Genomic DNA, 26,082 nt, shown 5'->3' with positions numbered 1-26,082 from the left:
CTCCGAGAGGCCGGCGCATAAAGGTGGAGGGGCGGCCGGCTGCTTTCCCGGCGGCCGCCTGGCCGCACCTCCCTCCCCGGACTCCTGCACCACCCCCCCGCGGCATTGGTGTCTGACTCCCGCGAGCCCGGCACTTCTCCGTGGTGCCGGGCTCATTTGCCGGGGGAATCCAGCGGCGATCTCACGGCTGCAGGCAGCTCCTCCTTAAGAGAAGGAGGAGGCCTGCAGTACCCCAGCCTGCCGCACCGCATCGGGTGCCGCAGCGGTAGCTGGACGCCTGAAACTGACTTTCATTGCCCCAAACGAGGCGGCCAAACCCTGCAATAGCGCCCGCCTCCGTCTTGGGGCGGCGCAACTGAATTTCAGGCGGGCGCTACGGGAATCCGGGCGAGCGCAAAATTTCGGGCACTAAAGACCTGGTGCGGCGATACCGAATTTTTAGCCCTGGGTCCCTGGAATCCCTTGCAGGACTTGATCCATTGCCGTTTGCCAAATAGCCGGAGCTGATGCAACTCCAAACACCAGCCGGTTGTATTGATAGAGACCTTTATGAGTGTTGATTGTAAGGTATTGTTTCGAAGCTTCTTCTACCTCCATTTGCAAGTACGCCTGGGCTAGATCAATTTTGGTGAAGCGTTTACCTCCAGATAGCGAGGCGAAAATATCCTCAATTCGTGGAAGCGGATTTTGTACCGTGTGAAGGACTGGGTTCACTGTCACCTTAAAATCCCCACAGATGCGGACCTTCTTTGGTTCCCCAGGCATATTACTCAACGACCTCTTCATTACAGGAACGATGGGTGTAGCCCACTCGCTCCAGTCCACTTTGAACAGTACTCCTGAACGTTCCAACCCTTCCAGCTCTGCTTCAACAGCTGTTCTGATCGCATAAGGCACTGGTCTGGCCTTCAGAAACTTTGGGCTTGCATTTTCCTCTATTTTAATCGTTGCTGTTATTCCTTTTAGTGCTCCTAGTCCCTCCTGGAACACTTCTTTTGCGTCAGTTAGCATTTTTGACAGTCGTCCAGGTGTGACGTCGTCATCCTTTTTGGCCTCAACCTTCAGTGCCTGTATGGAATGCCAATCTAATTGTATCTTCTGGATCCATTCACGTCCTAGCAGTGGTGGTCCTCCATCTGGCAATACATATATATCCATTTTAGGTATTTCCTGGCCTTTATATGTCACTTTCACCCTTATTTTTCCTTTGGGGTAGACTTTTTGCCCCGTATACGTCACAGAAATCACAGAATCACAGAAACCTCACAGTGCAGATAGAGGCCATTTCGGCCCATCGAGCCTGCACCGACACATATCCCACCCGATTCCCGTAACCCCTACACCAACACATATCCCACCCTATCCCCGTAACCCCACGTATTTAATCCCCCTAACACTAAGGGTCAATTTATCATAGCCAATCAACCTAACCCGCACATCTTTGGATTGTGGGAGGAAACCGGAGCACCCGTCTTCAAGACAATCTCTGTAGCTTTCAAGGGTATGTGTGAAAATAGCCGCTTGTAGTCTCTTTGATTTATGACTGTTAGAGCTGACCCTGTGTCCGATTCCATTTTCACTTGGACTCCGTCTATCTTGAGTGTAACCCAGATAGTCTGGTGATCCTCCATTTCGGTTACATTATGTAGTTTCAGACAACCCAGCTCCTTGCTTCCGGAGTCTGTGTCACTTTTCTGTTCATCTGAACCACTGTCCATCATCTGGTGTACCTTTTTGTACTTCTCCTGTGGAGATTCCTTACTGTTGGTTTTCTTCCCAGACCTGCAGACTCTTGCTATGTGTCCTGCTTTCCCACACTGTCTGCACACTTGGTGCTTGAACCAACAATCTTTCTGGTCATGTGTTGTTCTGCCGCAGCGACAGCACTTCCCTGTTCCATAGGACATTTCATTGGTGCCATATTCTTGCGGTCCCCATTGTATCTCTGCAGCGCCCCTTGCGGCTGCTTCGTGTGATACTGCCATACTGAAAGCTTTGTCCAGCGTAAGATCCTTTTCCAACAGAAGCCGTTTCTGGGTTCCTTCACTCTGTAGCCCACACACAAGCTTGTCCCTTAATGTATCTGCTAGTCCCGCTCCAAATTGGCAGTGTTTCGATAGCTTGCGCAGTTCCGTTAGGTACTCAGCATTGCTTTCGTCTTTGTGTTGGTTCCTTTTATGGAACTTAAATCGTTCTGCTATCAGCAGCGGTGTGGGGTTTAAGTGGTCCTGTAGGATTTCTACGATGCTTTCAAAATTCTTGTTTACCGGCTTCTCTGGGGTTATTAGATTTCGCAGTAACCCATAAGTTTTTGCACCCATGGAATTTAACAGAACCAGTGCTTTATTAGCATCTGGCACTTCATTCGCCCTGCAGTACACCTCAATACGTTCCACATATGTCGCCCAATCTTCGACTTCATTGTCGAACGTAGAGATACTGCCACTCTTCGGCATCCTTGGGTGTGAGTTAACTGTCAAAAATGGCACCTCCCGCGCTTCCCCTTCTTCTCCGCTGGCACAAAATGGCGTCTCCCGCGCTTTCCTTCCTTCCCGCGCTCGCCCTTCTTCTCCACTGCGGCTTCTAAAAATGGCGTCTCCCGCGCTCTTCCTTCTTCTCCGCGGCTCAATGGCGTCTCCCGCACTCCCCTTTCTTCGCCCCGCAGACCCTGTTCAGCCCATTAGCCCTGGCTGTGCTCTGCGCGTTCTTCTTTTTATATTTTTCGACACCGCTCAGTCTAGAACCCGGCTGTTTCTTTACCCTCTCTCTCTCCGGTTTGTTTTCTTTTATCTCGACGCCGCTCGGTGTTCAACCCCCGGCTGCGCCCTGCGCTCTTGACCCTCTGTCTTTCCCCGTCGCGCTGCTCGGCTTTCTCTCCGCCATCGGTCGGCTCCAGCCGCCGCTGCTCGGGAAGGGTCTGCGCTGGACCTGTCGTCGGTCTCTTGCTGCTCGTCATGGCTGGGGAACCAAGCCCAGCTCTCCACAGCCTCCCCTGCGAAGTTCAATCTCTGCCTGACGGCTGGGCGGTTGCTCGTGGTCGACGCCCGTGTTCCTGGCCTCGACTATTTAAAAAAAATTTTTTTTATGTTGCAGGTAGATTCGAATTGACACTCGTCGCCACTGTTGGATCCGTGATTCAGAGGATATGCTGTTATTAAATAATCACACGGATACTGTACATCAACAATAAACAGGTCTTTACTGGAGGAGGGTAGTCTCAAGACTGGGGGTACAGAGGCATGCGCAAAGCTTATATACCGGTGTGGTCACTGCCGGTACTACAGTATACAGGAGCTGTAAAAGTAGTTCTGACTTAAAGGCACATACACTACAACTAACCCCTGCAAACTTACCAGAGTCACCCTCAATGAAATGGTTTTGGTGGGATTCCCAGCTGTGCTTGGGAACTCACCAGTTGGAGGTGGTGGGGGGCAGGAAATGTCCATTGCTACGGGTGACCACCGCCTGCAGCACCTTAATGGGACAGGTGGCCTTATAGGAGAAAAAAATTCTTGGTGCAATGAAATGGCAAAATCTACCAATGTAGAATTGACACTCTATTGTACCTCAATCGATTGTTCGGGTCTTTACGTGCTGGGCTCCATTGAGCCTTTCCTAGCAATACTAGATGCTCTATTGTATACTGTTGTTGGAATCCAGCATTGCGAAGTTGATTATGATGGAAAACATCAGGGGCTAGATTTTCAGTATAGACAGTTTTGGGGCGCTAACCTTAGCGCCCGCCCGAAGTTAGCGCCCGCCCCAAAGTAGCGCCCCGTTGCCGGAAATTCAGTGGCTTCACCCTAAGAGAGTGGTGGAGCGCTAAAAGAGGCGTTCCACTACTATCTTTAGGCGCTAAGCCGGCGGTGCAGAGCGCAACACCCGAGCTCGGGCGCAGCGCACGGCAGACACTCTGGTGCCAGTGAGCTCTTAAAGGGGAAGGGTGCATGTGTTTTTTTCAAAGGCAGAGTCTGGGGGGGAAAAGAGGAGGAGGAGGAGGAGGAGGAGGAGGAGGTGGTGGCCGGAAACATAAATACACCGTTCACAACAACATACTGGAGCCTTCCAGACAACACATGCAGACTGCCTTTTATAGTGCAGGAGCAGTGCCCTTTAATTTGCGCTCCCCAGGGTGTGTTGCGTTCCATTTTACAAACGCTCTGGACGCCAGCCGCACAATGGGGCGGTCCGACTGAAGTTTGGATTCGGGGCGGCCAAAGGGCGTTGCACGAGGATGTGACGTCATTTTCTGCGCGCGCATCCAGGCGGCCGCTAAACTTTGCGCCGGCGCTAACGGGCAACTTAATTTGGGGCGAGGCGCAAACTGCGTTGCGCCCGGGCGCTACACGCATAGCGCCCGAAAATCACTTCTCTTAAGGCGCTAACTGCTGGCGCAAGCAACTGAAAATCTAGCCCATGATGTCATTGTCTTTATTGCCTAATTTAAATACACCCGCCCATTTTGGGCAAGCACTTATCTGAACCACTGTAACTTCCACTAGAAAATTTGGAGGGCTATAAAATGGGCAGAGATGCGGTGGGGGCGGTGGGTGTGTGTCTGTGCCCCATTTCCTGCTGCTGAAGCAGTGCAAACAGAGGAAAATTCTGCCTCCAGACTCCAGGCCTCCAATACCATTGCTGCTCTCACCACTTCACTCATGTGAGTATGACCTTTCATTTCCCTCTCACCCACTGTTCTTACGGTCAACAATTGACCAGTACAGTCCAATCTCAGGGAGAAACGTCATTGACTTCCAATACAAAAGCTGGATGCTTTAAACTGAAATAAAAACAGAAAATGCTGGAAATGCTCAGCAGGTCAGACAGCATCTGTGGAGAGAGAAACAGAGTTAATGTTTCATGTTGATGACCTTTTGTCACCCTTATTGTTTGATTGGGCTGTAAATCTTGAAAGGTAGTCAAAAGATCCCCACTTATCTCTATTTTCTATTGCTTGAAGGTGGAATAATGCATATGCGTTGAAACAAAAGTGTCAACAGGCATGCACACATTACTATACAAAATTAATGTGTGAGTGTACGCCTTGTGTACTAAAGGTGCTGACAATCTGTTCTATTTAATTTCTTCAGGGATGCAGGAAGCCTCCACGAAGCTCACAGAGTCACTACATGAGGTGTACGAGCCTGAATGGTATGGCAGGGATGACATTAAAACTGTTGGACAGGTAAGACCAAGCCTACATGGGGTAAGCTTCCTCTATAAGGAAGATTGATGCTGGGAAGGCCATTAAAAACATCTGAGCATCAACTGCTAATTCATCTCATTGCTGTTCATGTGGGACTGGTTGAACTTTATGTGGAAAATGCTTTGAGACATTTTGACCTGAGAAGGTGCTATAGAAATGTAAGCATTGTATATTATTATAAAGATTGCTACCTTTCATTTTGCCTGCCCACAAACTGTTGGCTTCACTTCAAACTAAAATCTATGTTGGCTACTCATTAAACACTTGTATCTAGGCAGATATCAAAGGACAGATTTTTGGACTGTTGAGATTGGTCCATCTGACATGGATTGGGTAACTGAGACAGGAAATTAGGTGGCGATCCCTATGCTGTAGCATCTGGCCGGCCTTTTATGTTGGCCTAAAGTGCACTCGCACTGTGACGCAACAGCTCATTTAAATGATTAATGTAATGTTAATCAGATGCAAATTAGTCCTAGTGGGACTCTCCAATCTTCTGATGCTATGCACATGGGTGATAAATGCCAGTGATGTCCCGGCCTTGTATGGCAAGGACTTAAAGCTGTTTGCTGGATTTTTGGTTGGTATAATCTAAATACTGAATATGGGAATTAAATTCTCTGGAAAAAGTTAGAATAAAGCACAACCAAATTATTTCCCTATAAGTGATTTGTATGTGCCTTTTTACCATATCTTTGCCTGGTGCTTCCCCTTACTTCCAGCATAACATCGCCTGTCTCTGCCGTGCCTCAGCTCATCTGCTGCTAAAACCCTCGTCTATGCTTTTGTTACCTCTAGACATGACTATTCCAATGATCTCTTGTTCAACCTCCCACCTTGCACCCTCCGTAAACTTGAGCTCATCCAAAACTCTGCTGCCCGTATCCTAACTCCCATTAAAGCCCATTCACCCATCATCCCTGTACTTGCTGACTTACATTGGCTCCTGGTTCAGCAACACCTTGATTTTAAAATTCCCATCCTTGTTTTCAAATCCCTTCATCACCCCTCCCTATCTCTGTAATCTCCTTCAGCCCTACAATCCTCCAAGATCTCTGCACTCTTCCAATTTGGGTCTCTTGCAGATCCCCGAATTTCATCGTTCCACCATTGGTGGCCGTGCCATCAGCTGCCTAAGCCCTAAGCTCTGGAATTCCCTCCTTAAACCCCTTTGCTTCTCTGAAGAAGGGTCATTGACCTGAAACGTTAACTCTGTTTAGAAGTGAGGCAGGTACGGGGATCCAGGAGGTAGTGTTGGAGGAGCCGCAGCCCTTGCACTTGTCCAACAGGTTCGAGGCTCTTACTCCCTGTGGGGACAGGAGCAGGGACTGCAGGGAGGATGAGCAACCTGGCCACAGCACCGTGGAGCAGGGGGCCATTCAAGTGGGGGGAGTTAAAAGAAATGTTGTAGTGGTAGGGGATAGTATCGTTAGGGGGATAGATAGAGTTCTCTGCAGCCGAGAGCGAGAGTCCCAAAGGCTGTGTTGCCTGCCCGGTGCCAGGGTTAAGGACATCTCCTCTGGACTGGAGAGAAACTTGGAGTGGGAGGGGGAGGATCCAGCTGTCGTGGTCCATGTTGGTACCAACGACATAGATAGGACAAGGAAGGAGGTTCTGCTGAGGGAGTTTGAGCAGCTAGGGGCCAAATTAAAAAGCAGAACCACAAGGGTAATAATCTCTGGATTATTACCTGAGCCACGAGCGAATTTGGCTAGGACAAATAAAATTAGAGAGTTAAATGCGTGGCTCAAAGACTGGTGTGGGAGAAATGGGTTTTGCTTCCTGGGACACTGGCACCAGTACTGGGGCAGGAGGGAGCTGTTCCGTTGGGACAGGCTTCACTTGGCCAGTGCTGGGACTAGAGTCCTGGCGGATCATATAACTAGGGCTGTAGAGAGGGCTTTAAACTAACTAGTGGGGGGGAGGTTCCTAGAGAGCAAATAATAAAAATGACAACAGAGAAGGTAATAGACTTAGGTAGCAGTGGGGAAATTAAAAACCAGAGCGTGTCAGTAAGGGGCAGAAGGTATGGAGTAAAAGGTAAAGTAATAAAAAGGGCAAAAGCAGGAACTAAGTGTCACAAAACATCTTTGAAAGTTCTCTATCTGAATGCACGTAGCATTCGTAACAAAATAGATGAGTTAATGGCACAAATAACTGCATATGGGTATGATCAGAAACATGGCTGCATGGTGACAATGCCTGGGAATTAAACATACCAGGTTATTTAACGATCAGGAAGGACAGGCAGGAAGGAAGGGGAGGTGGGGTGGCTATGTTAATAAAGGAAGGAATCACTGTAATACAGAGAAATGATATTGGGTCAAAAGATCAGGATAATGAAACAGTTTGGGTGGAGGTAAGGAATAATAAGGGGAAAAAAATACTAGTGGGCGTAGTCTATAGGCCTCCGAACAGTGGCAACTCTGTTGGACGGAGTATCAATCAGGAAATAGTTGAGGCTTGTAATAAGGGAACATCTATAATTATGGGGGATTTCAACTATCATATTAATTGGACAAATCAAATTGGGCAGAGCAGCCTTGAGGATGAGTTCATTGAGTGTATTAGGGATGGGTTTCTTGAGCAGTATGTAACTGAACCAACCAGGGGGCAAGCAACCTTAGATCTGGTCCTGTGTAACGAGACGGGATTAATTAAAAATGTCCTAGTAAAGGATCCCCTTGGAATGAGTGACCATAACATGGTTGAATTCCATATTCAATTAGAGGGTGAGAAGGTTGGATCTCAAACAAGCGTGCTAAGCTTGAATAAAGGAGACTATGAAGGTATGAGAGCGGAATTGAGTAGAGTGGATTGGGAAAATAGATTAAAGGGTAAGACGATACATGATCAGTGGTGTACATTTAAGGAGTTATTTTACAACTTCCAAAAAAAATATATTCCACTGAGAAGAAAAGGGTGTAAAAGAAAAGACAGCCATCCGTGGCTAAGTAAAGAAATTAAGGATAGTATTCGACTAAAAACAAGGGCATATAAGGTAGCCAAATCTAGTGGGAGGATAGAGGATTGGGAAAACTTTAAAAGACAGCAAAAAATAACAAAAAGATTGATTAAGAAAGGGAAGATAGATTATGAAAGTAAATTAGCAAAAAATATAAAAACAGATAGTTTTTATAGTTATATAAAAAGAAAAAGGGTGGCTAAAGTAAATGTTGGTCCCTTAGAGGATGAGACCGGGAAATTAATGGTGGGAAATATGGAGATGGCAAAAACACTGAATATTTTACATCAGTCTTTACAGTAGAAGACACTAAGAATATCCCAACACTGGACAAACAGGGGGCTAAAGGGGGGGAGGAGCTAAACACGATCAAAATCACTAAGGAAGTGGTACTCGGTAAAATAATGGGACTCAAGGCGGATAAATCACCTGGACCTGATGGCTTACATCCTAGGGTCTTGAGGGAAGTGGCGGTAGGGATTGTGGATGCATTAGTAATAATTTTCTAAAACTCCCTGGACTCGGCAAAGGTCCCAGCAGACTGGAAAACTGCTAATGTAACACCCTTATTTAAAAAGGGCAGTAGACAGAAGGCTGGAAACACTAGACCGGTTAGCCTAACATCTGTGGTAGGTAAAATTTTGGACTCCATTAGTAAGGAGACAGTAACAGGACATTTGGATAATCATAATTTAATGGGACAAAGTCAGCATGGTTTTATGAAGGGGAAGTCATGTTTGACAAATTTGCTGGAGTTCTTTGAGGAAGTAACATATAGGGTGGATAAAGGGGAACCAGTGGACGTAGTGTATTTAGACTTCCAAAAGGCATTTGACAAGGTGCCACACAAAAGATTATTGCTTAAGATAAAAAATCATAGGATTGGGGGTAATATTCTGGCATGGATAGAGGATTGGCTATCTAACAGAAGGCAGAGAGTTGGGATAAATGGTTCATTCTCAGACTGGCAATCAGTAACTAGTGGTGTTCCGCAGGGGTCAGTGCTGGGTCCCCAACTCTTTACAATCTATATTAACGATTTGGAGGAGGGGACCGAGTGTAACTATCAAAGTTTGCAGATGATACTAAGATGGGAGGGAAAGTAGTGAGTGAGGAGGACATAAAAAACCTGCAAGGGGACATCGACAGGCTAAGTAAGTGGGCAGAGATTTGGCAGATGGAATACAATACTGGAAAGTGTGAGGTTATGCACTTTGGCAGGAAAAATCGTAGAGCAAGTTATTATCTTAATGGCAAGAAACTTGAAAGTACTGAAGTACAAAGGGATCTGGGGGTCCTGGTGCACGAAACTCAAAAGGTTAGTATGCAGGTGCAGCAAGTGATTAAGAAGGCCAATGGAATGTTGGCTTTCATTGCTAGAGGGATAGAATATAAAAATAGGGAGGTATTGCTTCAGTTGTACAAGGTATTGGTGAGGCCGCACCTGGGATACTGCATACAGTTTTGGTGTCCATACTTAAGAAAAGACATACTTGCTCTCGAGTCAGTACAAAGAAGGTTCACTCGGTTAATCCCGGGGATGAGGGGATGGACATATGAGGAGAGGTTGAGTAGATTGGGACTCTACTCATTGGAGTTCAGAAGAATGAGAGGCGATCTTATTGAAACATATAAGATTGTGAAGGGGTCGGATCGGGTGGATGCGGGGAAGATGTTCCCGATGATGGGTGAAACTAGAACTAGGGGGCATAATCTTAGAATAAGGGGCTGCTCTTTCAAAACTGAGATGAGGAGGAACTACTTCACTCAGAGGGTGGTAGGTCCATGGAATATGCTGCCCCAAAAAGCTGTAGAAGCTACATCATTACATAAATTTAAAACAGAAATAGACAGTTTCCTAGAAGTAAAGGGAATTAAGGGTTACGGGGAGCGGGCAGGAATTTGGACATGAGCCTAGGTTCGGATCGGTCATGGCCCTGTAGGTAGCGGAGCGGGCCCAGGGGCCGTGTAGCCTGATCCTGCTCCTATTTCGTGTGTCTAATTCTGTTAGATTCAGGAGATGGTTCTGTGATAGTGGATTGGCGGTTAGGATCAGATCAGCCATGATCTTTTTGAATGGCGGAGCAGGCTCGAGGGGCCGATTGGCCTACTCCTGCTCCTATTTCTTATGTTCTTATGTTCTTATGTTTCTCTCTCTACAGATGCTGCCTGACCTGCTGAGTATTTCCAGCATTTTCAGTTTTTATTTCAGATTTCCAGCATTCACAGTATTTTGCTTTTGTATAAATGCAAGTTGTTCACTGTCACTGCTGGACCTTGTAGGATGATCGCACAGCCCCAAATGACTGCATGTAATGAGTGTGCTCAGAGCGCAATTTACTCTTATATGCAGGTCCCAGGAAAGCCAAATCCCTGGGTTCTGCAGCTGAGGAAGGATAAAGTTAGTTCTCTGTTCTGCCACATGCACCGTCACATGTTCCGATTACTCTAGCTCTGTGCTTTGCCTGGTAATCCCACTTCAAACTATCCTTAGTACCTGTTCTGACAACAGTTAGAGTGAGTGATGCAGGGTGCTGCGAGCTGCTTAGATACTGCATCTCATGATGTGCTTGAGTGTATGCCTGTGTGAGTGAACAAAGAATAACTGGAGAAGAGTAGCATTAATCCTGAGTTTTTAGCAAAAATAAATTCTCGGGATGTGGGTGTCGCTGGCAAGGCTGGCATTTATTGCCCATTCCTAGTAGTCCGTGAGTAGGTGTTGATGGGCCTTCTTCTTGAAGGCAGTTTGATACAACTGAATGGCTTGCTTGGCCAGTTCAGAAGACAGTTAAGACTCAACCATGTTGGTTGGAGACTGGAGGCACATATAGGCCAGACCAGGTAAGGAGGGCAGGTTTCCTTCTCTAAAGGACATTCGGGGAGGGCTCTGGTTTCACCCTTCCCCGTTCCCTCGAAGTTCTCTTGCTCTATAGTTTGGAGAGCATGCCTTCAAAGGAACTCAAGGGCTTGACATTGCCATTCCTCCTCCCATGTGCCTTTGCTCTCTCCCAGTTATATGCCACTTACTCCTGCAAACAGAGAAGTAATGTTGACTTGAAGACTTTCACACCCAAGTGCTGAACCTGCATCCGTGTGTGTGTGTGTGAGTAAATGGACATGCATCATTCTGCTAGGTTTTCCGAGAAGCTTGCTGTGTGGTAATGTATCAGGTCAGGCCATTTACAGACCAATCACCACTTATCATTCATGTGTTACCATCTGCTTGTGCATTCTTGTAATTCCCATTATTCAATTGACCATTTGTCTCTGAGTGATTCGGGTTTTTGATGTAAATCGCTTAAGACCCTGATGCACTATACTGTTGTCATTACAAACTCTGAAATGATCCTTTCCTTGTTTCTCAGAATTCTGATTTACTGTGGGCAGACTTTCACCAGAAGCTGGTGGATCAGGCTTTGTTAACGCTGGACACGTACTTGGGCCAGTTTCCTGATATTAAGGTATCATGTGATTACAAAGTGGTGGATTGATACGGGTCACTCTACTTGCTATTTACTGAGGGTAATTTTGACTTTGGGCTATAGTGTAAATCGGGTGTTATCGGACCGACTGCCTGGTATACTTCGATCCTGATTTTTATGAAGTCAATGGAAATGAAAATCTGGAGAGATGTATAACAGGTGACTGATCCGATATTGCCTGTTTAACACTATCACCCAAACTCCAAATTATCCCCACTGAATCTATACTTAAGTGTATGCCTATGATAAGTACATCCATATGCCTGCTTAATATGGTCTGTTAAATATGCAGACCTTCGCATGCTGGGAACAGGAAGTCAGGTGAGCCTCCCCTCCACGATTTTCTATCCATTAATTGTCGTAGGGAGGGTGCGATCCGATTTCCCCATATGCCCCCCCGTGTGTGAAACTCGGCAGCAGGAATGTTGTGGACAACATCTACCTGGTATGTTTAATAACACATAATTAACATATATACATGGTGAACATGTCATTTGTTTCATGTATATTTGTTACCTGTTTAGTTTATATCCTATTCTGTGTGACCTTATTCACAAAGAAATTAGGGGTGATTTTAACTCTCAGTGGGAACGGAGGAGGAGCACTGTTAAAATGGAACGGCGCCATTTCCTGCTCTGTTCCCGCTGATTCCCCATTTTAACACTGCTGGTTTAGGCGACTGATGAGGCTCCCACTGGACTCTGGCATGAGTCTCATTAATAAATGCAAATGAGGACCTGTGGCGCAGGAGTGCTCCTCTGGTCCCCAGAAGGGGAATCTGGGCCGCTGCTGCCCAGGCTCCCCCCCCTCCTTCATATACCAGACTCTCGGAACACCCCCACCCCACACCCCTGTCTTGCCTTGGTGCCGATGGCTTTTCTTCCGATGGCTCTGGGATTCCCGGTTTCCATCCTTCTCCACTGGTCTGCTGTCATTTTCCACCAGAAATAGACGAGGAAATACCAGCAGTATTCAAACAAGGCCTGGCAGTCAAAATCAGCTGGGCCGCCAATTCACGCCCCGCGCGTGGGATTGCCATCCGCTTCCACCGGGAATTAAAATCACTATTTTCAGCAATTGCATCCCGGATTGTTGATCGTTAGCAGAGTGGTACTGTTCAGCTGCTCTTAAAGTGTGTGCCGACATTTTTACATGTCATTCCGCATGATAAATCCAGACAAAAGACTTGTGCATTCTCCAGGAGGGGCTTAAAGTTGTCATTTCAGCTGCTCAGACCAGCTCTGGGATTGCCCTGTGAAGATTATAATTGCATTTTCTTGGGCTCCCGCATCAAACAGGGCCTCCATGGTGGGCCTGACATTGCCCAGCAACATGTTCACCAGGGCATTGGCGTATCTGGTGCTCTCTTTGGCCATCTGCAGACCTCACAGCAACGACTTGATAGAACGCCTTTCAGCTCTACTGTCAATCTTATTCAGTTGGTGCCTTCACTTTTAAGTTGCTACAGGCCTTTAAATGCTATGGAATGAAAGTCAGGTGGGTTGTATAAAGGGCGGTATGATCTGTCCCCCTGCCAGATTACTACCCAGGCGGTGAAGATGAAAATCTACCCCGTTATATCATAGAATCAGAGAGAGTGGGGGACAGGTGGGGATGGGATTGGATTTCAATTACTGTAGCAAGGAGACACAGAAATAATAAGGGAGATTTTAACTGGGACCAGCTGGGTGTGTGCACCTGGAATTCAGGTAGATTGCAGGGGATTGGGTTTCAGCAAGATTGTGTAGGAAGTGGGAAGAAAGCTCCTTGCAACAAAGACCCAGAGTTCCTTTGTGGGACCCAGATTTACCTTGTGGGGCTCGGACAAGAACCCCTGCTCCTTTTCGGCCCACAAAAGAAAATTTAAAACATACCTTACAGGACCTCTTCCTCCTGCGGACCAGGTCCCACTGAGTGAGGCAACCCTGGCGAGTGCCCCATTCAGCCACCAGTTAAAATGCCATTGGGGTCCTAATGACATCATAGCACCCAATTTGCACGTATTAATGAGGCTCCCACATTGAGTCAGACAGACGCATCGGCCACTTTAAGAAAGGACCCAGTTAAATTAGCATGGGTGGGAATTCAGAAGGAACAAGTCAATAAGTTTTCCGGGGCGATTATAATTGCACCACTGCCCCATTCCTGCCAGGTTAAAACCACCCCCAATGTGTCAAATTGCCTCTTTCTGTGCCGTAAACCTCTATGGTTCGATGATTACAGCAGTGATAAAGGGCACTTGGCTCACCAAGTCTGTGTTGGTGTATTTCTAATTCCATTGAAAAGAATTTTGTGGGCTGAATCCAACATTCTAACCAACCTCTGTGTAATTTGTGCCCTCTGGTGACTGTCTCGCTGACTAGTGGAAATCCCTATTCGCCCTATCATAAACCTTCATAATCTTCAAGGTCATTCTTTAAACTTCACAGCTCTAGAGCAAAAAAAACCCCTTTCTTCTCAAGTCTCCTGTAGAATGGTTACAGCATAGAAGGAGGCCATTCAGCTCATCGAGCTCGTGCCGGCTCTCTGCAAGAGCACTTCAGCTAGTCTTATTCCCCCGCCCTTTCCCCACAGCCCTGCAAAAGTTTTCCCCTCAGACACTTATCCAACTCCCTTTTGAAAGCCACGATTGAGTCTGCCTCCACCACCCTCTCAGGCAGTGCATTCCAGATACTAACGACTCGCTGCGTAAAAAAGTTTTTCCTCATGTTGCCTTTGGTTCTTCTCCTAATCACCTTAAATCATACTACATATCTGAGCTTAGTTTTCAGGTTAATCAAACACTATGGGCTGGATTTTAGTTCAGGGGCGGGCTGGGGTCGTGTAATCTGCATTTCGTGTTATCCACCCGAATCTAAATCAATGTGGGAGATTGATGCGATTTTAACTTAGTTGGCCAATTGAGTTCCAACGTGTGGGAACCCATGGCAAATGAGTTTTCCCAGTCTGAAAGTCACCTCTGATGACGTCATCATTGCTGCTGCATTTAAGGTCTGCAACAAGCCTTGCTTCTTCTGCAGACTGCCAACCTTTTGGCCTTTCATGTTAGTGGGACCTGGAGGAAGAATGGCCAGCGAGAAAGCTAGGGCTGCTCCGAGGTTTGATGACATTGCGTTGCAGGCTTTAGTTGAGGGAGCAAGAGCTCATAAAGAGGTGCTCTTCCCGTAAGGGAGGAAGAAGCCTCCCCAGCAGACCAAGGCTGTGTGGATCCAGGTGGCAGAGGAGGTCAACTCATTACCAGTAACCCGCAGAACCTGGATTCAGTGCAGGAAGAGATTTCATGACCTTCTGCGCACTGGAAAAGTGAGTATGAATTTCCCATCACCCTCAAGTTGATCCCCATTGCCTTTCCTCACCAGCACTCAGCTTTAGCAATCTCTTCCTCCACATCCCACTTGACACTGACATCCATGCACCCTTACCCACTCCCTTTCTCTCTGGTCACATTCACATAACTATTCGACTATGCAGCCCTCACACTCCCTATCACTGTGATGCTATGAAAACAACTGACAACACACAGGGAGGGCCCTTGGTCTTGCCACCTCACTCCATCTTTGTCTCCTTCTAAGTATCTATGCTATGGATTCTCTACACTCACTCCTCCATTCTCACTCAAATTCGACTTGTCTCCCTCATTGCAGGAAAAGAGAGCTCACAATAAGCGAGAAAGAGCGAGGACAGGAGGAGGGCCACCCTCAGTAGCCCAACTCACCCCCTGGGAGGAGGCGGTCCTGGTGATCGTAGGAGTGGAGGAAGATGCGCAAGTGGGGGATGGACAGAGGGGTGCATCACAGCAACCTGGTGACAGAATAGTTTTCCATCTCTCTCATTGACATTGCATGAGTTGCTGATAATGATTCTGAAGCTCTAACAGATGGACTAATCATCATCAGCAATATGCAATTTGCATGTAACCTTGGCATCACATCTTTGACTTTCCTTTACTCCCCCACAGGACCATCGCAAGCAGCCGTCTCCACTAGCCAGGAGGAACAGGCTGAGCCTCTAGACTCATCAGAGGAAGCTGCAACCTCTGAGGGCGCAGCGTCAACAGAATTCAGTGCACCCAGCACCAGCGCAGACACTCATACCTCGGTGGGACCTTCGGGATATAGAGTAGAGTTGTCACCTGGTGTATCACAGCTCACAAGTGAGCATCAGCAGATTGTGGCGACAGGGACAACAGTGGAGAGTCCTAGTCGGAGGGCGCAGGACTCTGCCAGCTAGGCTCAGCTGCATGTCGACCCTCTGCCTCTGGGTCCATCCATAAGATCAGCGGTGCTGGAACTCCAGGAACAGATGCAGGAGTCTCTGGCAGGTTTTGTCTCCACGGTTGCTGCGAGTGTGGAGCGAATGGAGGAGTCCGTAGCGAACATGAGCAGAGCCTTTGTGGAGTCATTGGCGCATGAACGCATCACCATGGAAAGGATAGCAACCTCCATGGAGGTGATTAGTTGCCAGAGTGCAGAAAACATGGTGAGTGTTCAGAATAGAATGACATCTCTGGAGGAGCGATGGTCATCTATTGAACAGAGAAACCAGACCTTCATGGAAGTCCTGAGTAGGACTGCCAGTGCAGATACGGGTCCCCATGGTCTCCCTGATGTGCAGCAAGGTGCTCTCAAGCCACTTGCAAGCGCCGAGGGGGACCTGACCCATGAAAGGGAAGTTGGTGGCAGACATCAAGGAAGTGGGGGCTCCTCTCCAAGCCACTGCAGAGCCCTCGGTCAGAGCTCCACCAGAGTCCACACCCATCTGAGATCGGCGTCTCAACCCCTGCACAGCCGCAGGAGCAGCAGACTGTTGACGAGCCCTCACAGGTTCGCAACCCCAGAGGACGCCCGCCAAAGGTGTCGAGACAGGAGCAGCAGGAAAGTGAGCAAGGGGCCTCCACATCTGCTGAAGCCACAGGGGAAGCACCATGTAGGAGCAGGCATAAGAGAAAGATACTGCACAAATAGTCACAAGGGTAGTCACTTGGGTGAAATTTGATGTTTTCTGTGAAAAAGCCATCAGATGAATAATGTAAATAAAAAATCTGATGGTTGTTGCTGTAGTTGTGGCGTGTGGGACTTTCACATTGAGGGCTTAGGATTAATTGCAATTGTCAGTATGGTGGTCAAATTGCTAGGAATCCGCTGGTCCTTGGCCATTGTCGATGCTCAGGTAAGAAGCCGTGAGGCAAAAGTGCTTGATTGGCTAGGCTAAGCAAATCTGGCCAAGATGAGTGCGTTCCTTGCATCCCGTACTGCTGCCGCTGGTTGATGGGCCTCTGCAAGATGTTCGTTTTTGCTCTCCTCCTCCTCCTCCTCCTCCTCATCTGAGGAGGATATATGACGAGCCACTTGGTCCTCAGGAATCTGCAAGCCACAACGCTGTGCCATGTTGTGAAGTGCACAGCAAACCACGATGATTCTGGAGACCCTGGCTGCTGAGTACTGCAGGGCTCCACCTGATCTATCCAGGCATCTGAAGCGCATCTTCAGCAAACCGATGGTTTGCTCGATTATGCCTCTGGTGGACATGTGGCTGGAGTTGTAGCGCTCCTCAGCTTCATTGAGTGGTCTCCTCAACGGCGTCATTAGCCACGTCTTCAGCGGATAGCCCTTGTCTCCAAGTAGCCATCCGTTAAGTTGGTCTGGCGGACTGAATAGCGGAGGCACACTAGACTGGCGCAGTATGAAGGAGTCATGGCAACTGCCAGGGTACTTGGCACAAACATGCAAAATTTCCTTCTTGTGGTCACACACCAGCTGAACCTTAAGGGATGTGATTAGTGTTTTGCTCTTCTGGAAAGCTCGTCTACATTCGTCACTGCACTTCCAATGCACCGCAGTTTGCAGTAGGGTGTTCAGTGGGTGTAGTATTGTAGACAAATTTGGCAAGAACTTATGGTAGTAGTTTACCAGCCCGAGGAACAACTTCAGTTGTGACACATTTTCCGGTGCTGGAGCCTTGACGACTGACTCAATCTTCTCTGGGGACTTATGTAACCCCTCTTTATCGATAACGTGGCCACAATACGAGATCTGTTTTCTAAAAAACTCGCATTTGGGGCGGTTAGCTCGGAGCCCATATTCCTGCAATCTAGTGAGCACCTGCTCCAGGTTGGCAAGGTGATCACTGTCATTTTCGCCCGTGACCAGGATGTCGTCCAAATAACACTGGGTCCCTGGGGTCCCTTGCAGGACTTGTTCCATTGCCCTCTGCCAAATAGCTGGATCTGATGCTACCCCGAATACCAGCCAGTTGTATTGGTAGAGACCTTTATGGGTGTTGATTGTGAGTTTTTTTTTGATGCTTCTTCTACCTCCATTTGCAGATACGCCTGGGCCAGATCAATCTTAGTGAAGCGTTTCCCTCCAGATAGCGAGGCGAAAATATCTTCAATCCGCGGAAGTGGATATTGTACAGTGTGAAGGACCGGGTTCACTGTTGCCTTAAAGTCCCCACAGATGCAAACCCTCCTTGGTTCCCCAGGCGTGCTGCTCAACCACTTTTTCATCACAGGGACGATGGGTGTAGCCTACTCGCTCCAGTCTACCTTGGACAGTACACCTGAACGTTCCAGACTCTCCAGCTCTGCTTCGACGGCTGGGCGGATCGCATAAGGTACCGGTCTGGCCTTAAAAAATTTTGGGCTTGCGTTTTCTTCAATTTTAATCATCGCTGTCATGCCTTTTAGTGTTCCAAGTCCTTGCTGGAACACTTCTTTCGCGTCAGTTAGGATCTTTGACAGTCGCCCAGGTGTGACGTCGTCATCCTTTTTGTCAGCCACAGTCAGTGCCTGTATGGAATGCCAATCCAGTTGTATTTTCCGGATCCATTCATGTCACAGTAATGGTGGTCCTCCATCTTGTAATACATACAGGTCCAATTTTGGTGTTTCCTTACCGTTATATATAACGGTTACCCTTATTTTTCCTTTGGGGTAGACTTTTTGCCCCGTGTACATCTTCAAAATAATTTTTGTGTCTCTCAAGGGTATGTGTGAGAATAGCTGCTCGTAGTCCCGTCGGTTTATGACTGTTAGGGCTGATCCTGTGTCCAATTCCATCTTTACCTGGACTCCTGCTATCTTGAGAGTGACCCAAATGTTTCGGTGATCCTCCGTTGTGATCACATTATGTGGTTTCAGACAACGCATTTCCCTGCTTTCGGAGTCGTTATCACTCTTTTGTTCGTCTGAACTATTCTCCGTCATCTTATGTACCACCTTGTGCTTTTCTTTGGTAGGTTTCTTATTGCTGGTTTTCTTTCCTGACCTGCAGACTCGTGCTATGTGTCCTACTTTTCCACACTATCTGCACACTTTGTCTTTGAACCAGCAATCATTCTGGTCGTGTGTTGTTCTGCCGCAGCGATAGCACTTCTCTGTTCCATATGACATTTCATTTGTGCCATATTCTTGCGGTCTCTGTTGTATCTCTGCAGCGCCCCGTGCTGCTGCTTCATATGATACCGCAATGCTGAAAGCCTTTTCCAGCGTAAGGTCCTTTTCAGATAAAAGCCGTTTCTGGGTTCCTTCACTTTGAAGCTCACACACAAACTTGTCCCTTAAGGTATCTGCCAGTCCCGCTCCAAACTGGCAGTGTTTCGATAGTTTGCGCAGTTCTGTTAAATAATCAGCATTGCTTTCATCCTTATGCTGGTACCGTTTGTGAAACTTGAATCTTTCTGCTATCAGCAGCGGTGTGGGGTTTAAATGTTCCTGTAGTATCGTTACTATGTCTTCAAAACTCTTTTCCATTGGCTTCGTTGGGGTTACTAGATTTCGTAATAAACCATATGTCTTTGCACCCATTAAATTTAACAATACCAACGCTTTCTTGTCATCTGACACCTCATTTGCCTTGCAGTATACCTCTATTCGTTCGACGTATGTAGTCCAATCTTCGACTTCATTGTCAAATGCGGTGATACTGCCACTCTTCGGCATTTTGGGTGTGGTTTAAAATGGCGTCTCCCAATGGCTTAAAATGGTGTCTCCCACGCTTTCCTTCCTCCCCCGCTGCTGCCAACGCCGCTCCCGGCGGTTCTCGTGGCAATGGCGGCGCCCTGTAGGTTTCGCGCGCTTCTCATGCGCTGCTGCCAATGCCGCTCTCGGCGGTCCTCGTGGCAATGGCGGCGCCTCGCGGGTTTCTGCGCGTCTCTCTCTCCCTCTCTTCAACGCTGCTCGGCCCCTGAACACCGGCTGCGCCCTGTGCGCTCTGCCCTCTCTCTCCCCCGCTGACGCTGCTCGGCCCTTTGCTGTGCCGCTCGGTCGGGCTCTAGCCCGCCGCTGTCCGGGAAGGGTCTGCGCACTACCTGTTGCCAGCCCGTTTCGCTGGACCACCTCGACTGGAAAGCCAAGCCTGGCTCTCGGCAGCCTGCCCCGCAATTCTCGAGTCTCTGCTGGATGACTGGGCGGTTGCTTGTGGTCGACGCCCGAGTCTCTGGCCTTGACCTCCAATCCACTGATCTCCAGGAACGAATCCCCGGGAGGTGATGCAGAGTTGCAGGTAGGTTCGAACTTGCCTTGTCGCCAATGTTGTGTCCGTGTATACTAAGACACAGACTGCAGGAGAATGGTACAACAGGTGTTTACTCCACGTGGTTCACACTAGAACTGATCTGTACAGATTACTACTCAGTGCTATATACAGGTGTGGTCACTGCCAGTACTGCAGTATACATGAGCTGTAAAAGATAGTTCCCCCCTTAAAGGTATATACATTACACTATACAGAGCTTATCACGTCACGTATAGCTATACACCTTTAAACTGAAGAGTAGGGAGTAATGGGTAATTTTATATAATATACTTGGGTAGAACAAATGAAGGACAGAGACACGATGAATTGCTAGTCCATGTGCTTGCTTTATTAGGCCAGAGCGAACTGAGCATGCTCATACCAAACCATGTGATAATACTGCTTTCCCCCTTTAAAAAAATGTATGTATTCCCCTCTCAAATACAACAAAACTATGGTCCCACCTTTCCCAGCATTACAAGTACAGTACCACATAACAAAAACTCATGGCTTTTTTCTTTTAAATGAGCTACAAATCCAGTTCAATAACAGGTTTGTAGAGTCTTCCTAATCTCCTTACAGAAGGTTTTGGTGTTGAACCAATTTTCAGGCTGTTTTGTTTTGGTTCCGAACTTAAAGATGATTCTGATTCTATTTCAGATTTGTTTGAACCTGGTACTTCAGTTACTGAAGACTGAACTGAGTCAGACTCATGTTCATGATCAAGTTGTTCACGATCATGTCTTGGTTCATCTCTAGCATAGACCATTTGATCTACATGAACACTTTGGATTTTGTCACCAATTTCAACCAAATATCTCTTGGGTCCACCCACCTCTACTATGGTTCCTAAATCCCACTTGTGTGAACTTGACTTGCCAGGGGAACCGAGAACATGAACACACTCGTTTGTTTGAAACTGTGTTCTTTCTGATTGGTGTCATAATAACGTTTCTGAGTCAACTGTTTCTGTTCAACTTTTGAGGCCAAATTTGGTTGAACAAGACTCAATCGTGTCTCAATCTCCTCTTCATCAAAAATTCTGCTGGGGTATATCCAGCTGTAGTGTGCGGAGTAGTTCTGTACTTCTGCAAGAAATTTGCCAAACGTTGCTTCATGCTGAGTCCCGAACAACCCTGCAACCCTGCTTTTTGAGAGCTTCTTTCACTGTTCTGACTGACCTTTCAGCTGCTCCGTTTGAAACTGGATAATATGGTGGAACAAGAGTGTCTTTGATACTGTTCCATTTCATGAATTCTTGGACAAATGTAGGAAGTCACACAACACCAGGTTATAGTCCAACAGCTTTATTTGAAATCACAAGCTTTCGGAGCGCTGCTCCTTCGTCAGGTGAAGTGAAGAGAAGCATACAGGCACAGCATATATAGTCAGAGACAACTGTCAGATGATTACAGGTAATCTTTCTAACTGCCCTTTATCACACCTCGGCAGAAAGATAATCACAGCAATCAAAGGTGTGATAAAGGGCAGTTAGAAAGATTACCTGTAATCATCTGGCAGTTGTCTCTGACTATATATGCTGTGCCTGTATGCTTCTCTTCACTTCACCTGACGAAGGAGCAGCGCTCCGAAAGCTTGTGATTTCAAATAAAGCTGTTGGACTATAACCTGGTGTTGTGTGACTTCCTACATTTGTCCACCCCAGTCCAACACCGGCATCTCCACATCATGAATTCTTGGAATAGAGCAGAACGGAACTGAAGGCCATTGTCAAAAACAAGCTGTTCAGGTAAACCATGATTTGCAAAGATAGACCTCAACTCATCTATGGTACGTTCAGTTGTCTTGTTTGAAACCATGTGTTTCACTTCAATCCACTTTGAGTGACTATCTACAAGTACCAGGAAATAATCATTTGCTTTCTCACAGAAGTCTACATGTACTCTCTGAAAAGGTCTACTTGGCCATGACCAGGGTTGTAGTGGAGTTTTGGGTGGTTTGTTTCTGCAATTTTGGCAAACGCTGCATTTGCTGACAAGTGATTCAAGTGTCCAATCCAGGCCAGTAAACAAAGCTCCTTGCAATTGATTTCATACTGACGATCCCTGAATGTTCAGTATGTAGTTCGGCCTGAAATCTATCTCTCAAAGAAGTAGCTACCACCACTCTGCTTCCCCACTTGATACAACCTTGCTGACAAGACAATTCAGTACGACGGTTATGGAATGGTTTCAATTCTGTGTCCATGCACTTATCAGTCCATCCATTCAAGGTGTTTTCATGCACTCTTTTCAGTACTGAGTGCTTTTGAGTCTCAACTGCACCTAGCAAGGAAATCGCACCTTCACTCCCAACACACGAGTCTTCATGTGGCAACCTGGACAAGGCATCTGCGATTGCATTTTGCTTTGATGTCTGATATTCAACTGTGTAGTCATATTGTGACAATAACACTGCCCAACATTGCATTCTTGATGCAGCCATTGCAGGGATGGCAGATTTGGGCCCCAATATTGCTAGGATTTGTGATCGGTTATCAGGGTAAACTTTCTGCCGATCAGGAACTGTTGGAATTTCTTGATTCCAAACATTATGGCGAGTGCTTCCTTTTCAATTTGCGCTTAGTTTCTTTTGCTCTTTGTGAGGATTCGCGATGCAAACACGATTGGTTTCTCTTGGCCATCATCCATTATGTGGCTTATGATAGCTCCCACACCGTAGCTGGAAGCATCACACGCTAACTTAAGCTCACACTGTGTCGTAGCGCACAAGTAGAGCATCACTAGAGAGACTTCTCTTACAAGCGTCGTAAGCTTCCTGTTGCGCTTTTGTCCACTTCCACTGGACATCCATCTTGAGGAGCTCGTGCAATGGTTGCTAACTCAGGTAAGAAAGGTGTGTAGTACTGGACCATTCCAAGGAAAGCTCTTAACTCAGATACTCTGTGGCTTATCCATCGTAGCCTGGAAGATTTTGGGGGAGGACTTTACACCATCCGGCAGCTTGGTGTATGAGTGCAGCCCCTTGTGTGTGTTGGTGGTGAGATACTGTTGACGCTCTTTGTCAAAATTGAGTGTAAGCGTGTGACAGGTCAAGCTTGGAGAAACCCTTTGACCCTGAGAGTGCTGCATACAAACCTTGCGACGTAGGTAATGGGTATGACTCATCGTCAATTGCTTGGTTGATAGTAACTTTGTAGTCACCGCATAAGCATACAGTTTTGTTTGCTATGGGCACTACAACAATTGGGCTAGCCCATTCACTTTTGTCAGTCTTTACTAGCACTCCGTTCTCTCTGAGCTTTACTAGCTCTTCCTCCACCTGACTTTTCAACGCATAGGGTACCGACCTTGCTTTACAATAGACAGGCTTCGTGTTGGACTTGATGCGGATATGCGCATCATACCCAGTGATGCCCTCATAACTTGTCTGTGAACAAGCTTTCGTACTTGTTCAGCATTGTGTCGAGTTGCTTCTTTAAAGCATCTACATGGAAGATGTTTTTCCAGTCTAGTTTTAACTTTCTCAACCAGTCTTTGCCCGTGAGAGTTGGCCTGTTGTTGTAGCTCGCTACAATAATAGGCAGCTTTACTGACTGGCCATTGTGCTGAACTGTACGTTCCATTTGTCCACATGTCTCTAGGATTTCTCTGGAGTAGGATTTTAACTCTATGGTACTCTTTGTAAGTGATACTTGATTAAACTTACTCTCATATGCGTCAAACTAAAAAGTTTTGTACAGAAGTCTATCTCATGACTGCTAGCATTGCCGCTAGTGGCATAGATACTGAAGATCTCTAATTCTTCAACATCAGATGTGTTCACTTCAATATTGTGAATTCCTCTCTTTTGTTGTCGCTGCTTTGCATTGCCACTAGAATGGTTCTTACTTCCTGCTTTAGATCTAGCTCTGGAATCTGTTGAAATATAGCCTTGCTTGTGGCAGTGAAAACACTTCGCATTTCTGTATTGGCAGGACTGTGGTGAGTGATTTCCATTGCAGCGATAACAATTCACTGAACTGCTCTCACCCATATGCTTTTGACTCGGTCTCACAACTTTAGGTTTGGCGGTGGCTTTGTGACTGTAGACATCAGCTGCATTAGTCACTTGAGTTGGATGGAGCTCCCTAGCATTCTTAGATGCCATCTCCATCGATGGGACAATTTTGTATCCTATGTCAAACGTTAGGTTCAGAGGGGGAAAAATTCAATTGGTAGCGCCACCCGTTAGCGCCTTAAGAGGTCGCTAAGTGGGGCGCAAACAAACTAGCGCCCGGGCGCGGCGATATCTGCGCCTCTCGCGAAATTGACCGGACATTTTGCGCTAAACAATACTGCCCGATCTCCTGCGCACGCAGATCAATACAATACAATTCAATTCAATTTTTTTTATTTGTCATGTATTGATCTTGACGTCATTCGAGATTGCAACGCCCTTGGGGTGCCTCGGACTGGAAATTCAGTGGCGCACCCCTCCTTTCTGCCTGGCCAATGACTGGAACGCTTCCCAGTCGTTGTGGGGCTGGGGGGCGCTATTTAAAGGGGGCCTCTTCCTGGCTTTTGTGTGGTAGCCATTTTTGCACCACTCGTTCTGAGAGAGAGAGAGAGAGATTTGCAGAGAAAAAAGAGAGAAAGAGAGACTTCTGCACTGAGTCAACGCTGTCGGAGGTAGTTTTGGCTTCTGACCATAACTTTGCAGGTACTTTGCTTTTTGACCTTCATAACTTTGATTGCCCAGATACTATGGGGGCTGCAATGGATGGGAACGTTGTCCTTCTCCATCACATTCAGAGGGCATAGAGACGCAGAGAGAGAGTGGCAGTCATGGCCAGATGGAGGAGGGCCAACAGGCCTCGGTACAGGAGACCTTACCCTCCCAGGGTTTTTCGCCAACAGTTCTCCTACATTAATATGTCTGAGGAGCAGTGTTTGCGAAGGCTGCGATTCAGCAAGGAGGTGGTCACTGAGCTCTGCCACCTGCTTCAGCCAGATCTGCAGCCTCAACTGAGGAGCAGGACGTCTCTGTCAGTGGCAGTGAAGATAACAGTGGCTCTCAACTTTTATGCCACCGGCTCATTTCAATCAGCTACTGGGGACATCGCCAATATCTCCCAGTTCGCCGTGCATTGCTGCATCCATCAGGTAACAAATGCCCTCTTTAAAAGGAGACGAGAGTACATCTCTTTCCCCATGACCCCGGCCAAGCAGCAAGAATACGCAACGGGCTTTGCGATGATAGCGGGCTTCCCCATGGTGCAGGGCGCCATTGAATGCATGCATGTGGCTTTGCGGGCGCCACAAGAGAATGCCGAGGATTTCCGCAACCGAAAGGGCTTCCATTCCTTAAACGTCCAGTTGGCCTGTGACCACAGACAGCTGATACTCGCTGTCAATGCCCACTTTCCAGGCAGCAGCCATGATGCCTTCATCCTGCGCCAGACTTCTGTGGCAGACCTTTTCCAGGCACTGCATCACCCAGGAGGTTGGCTTCTCGGGGACAAGGGATATCCTCTGTGCACCTGGCTGATGACACTGCTCCGTTCACCCAGCACCCCTGCTGAAGAACGATACAACGAGAGCCATCAAGCTACCAGGAACATCATTGAGCACATAATCGGCGTGCTCAAGCAATGGTTCCGCTGTCTGGACCATTCTGGAGGAGCCCTGCAGTACTCGCCTGAGCAAGTCTCCCACTTCGTTGTGTGCTGCATGCTGTATAACCTTGCAATCCTCAGGACCCAGCCAATGCCACCAGACATTGGAGCACCAGCAGAGGAGGAGGAGGAAGATGAGGAGGATAATCATCAGCAGCACCAAGGCGGGAGGGAGGCACAAAGTGGAAGGGCCATCTGTCAAAGGCTCATAGCAAGTCGCTTCTAGGCCCCTCTGAGAGAATGGCTTCTGCCATTCAAACAACCTGAATGAAACCATCCCGCAACCCCTAAGCCGG

General features: G+C 47.4%; 1 protein-coding gene across 9 annotated transcripts in view; it reads left to right on the top strand.

Annotated features, from left to right (window-relative positions):
* amph (amphiphysin) overlaps positions 1-26,082 on the top strand; it is a 529,225-nt gene that overhangs the window by 211,765 nt on the left and 291,378 nt on the right. For all 9 annotated transcript variants that reach the window (XM_085993363.1, XM_085993361.1, XM_085993365.1 and 6 more), the window contains exons 4-5: positions 5,091-5,185; positions 11,537-11,632. In XM_085993363.1, the coding sequence (XP_085849489.1) occupies positions 5,091-5,185; positions 11,537-11,632 (191 nt within the window). The remainder of the gene's footprint in view (positions 1-5,090; positions 5,186-11,536; positions 11,633-26,082) is intronic.

This window comes from Somniosus microcephalus, chromosome 7 (assembly GCF_052327205.1).
Source record: "Somniosus microcephalus isolate GS21.2 chromosome 7, FLI_Smic_1.0, whole genome shotgun sequence".
NCBI classification, from domain to species: domain Eukaryota; kingdom Metazoa; phylum Chordata; class Chondrichthyes; order Squaliformes; family Somniosidae; genus Somniosus; species Somniosus microcephalus.
The sequence above is the reverse complement of the archived record's forward strand: the minus strand, read 5'-3'. Positions and strand labels throughout refer to the sequence as shown.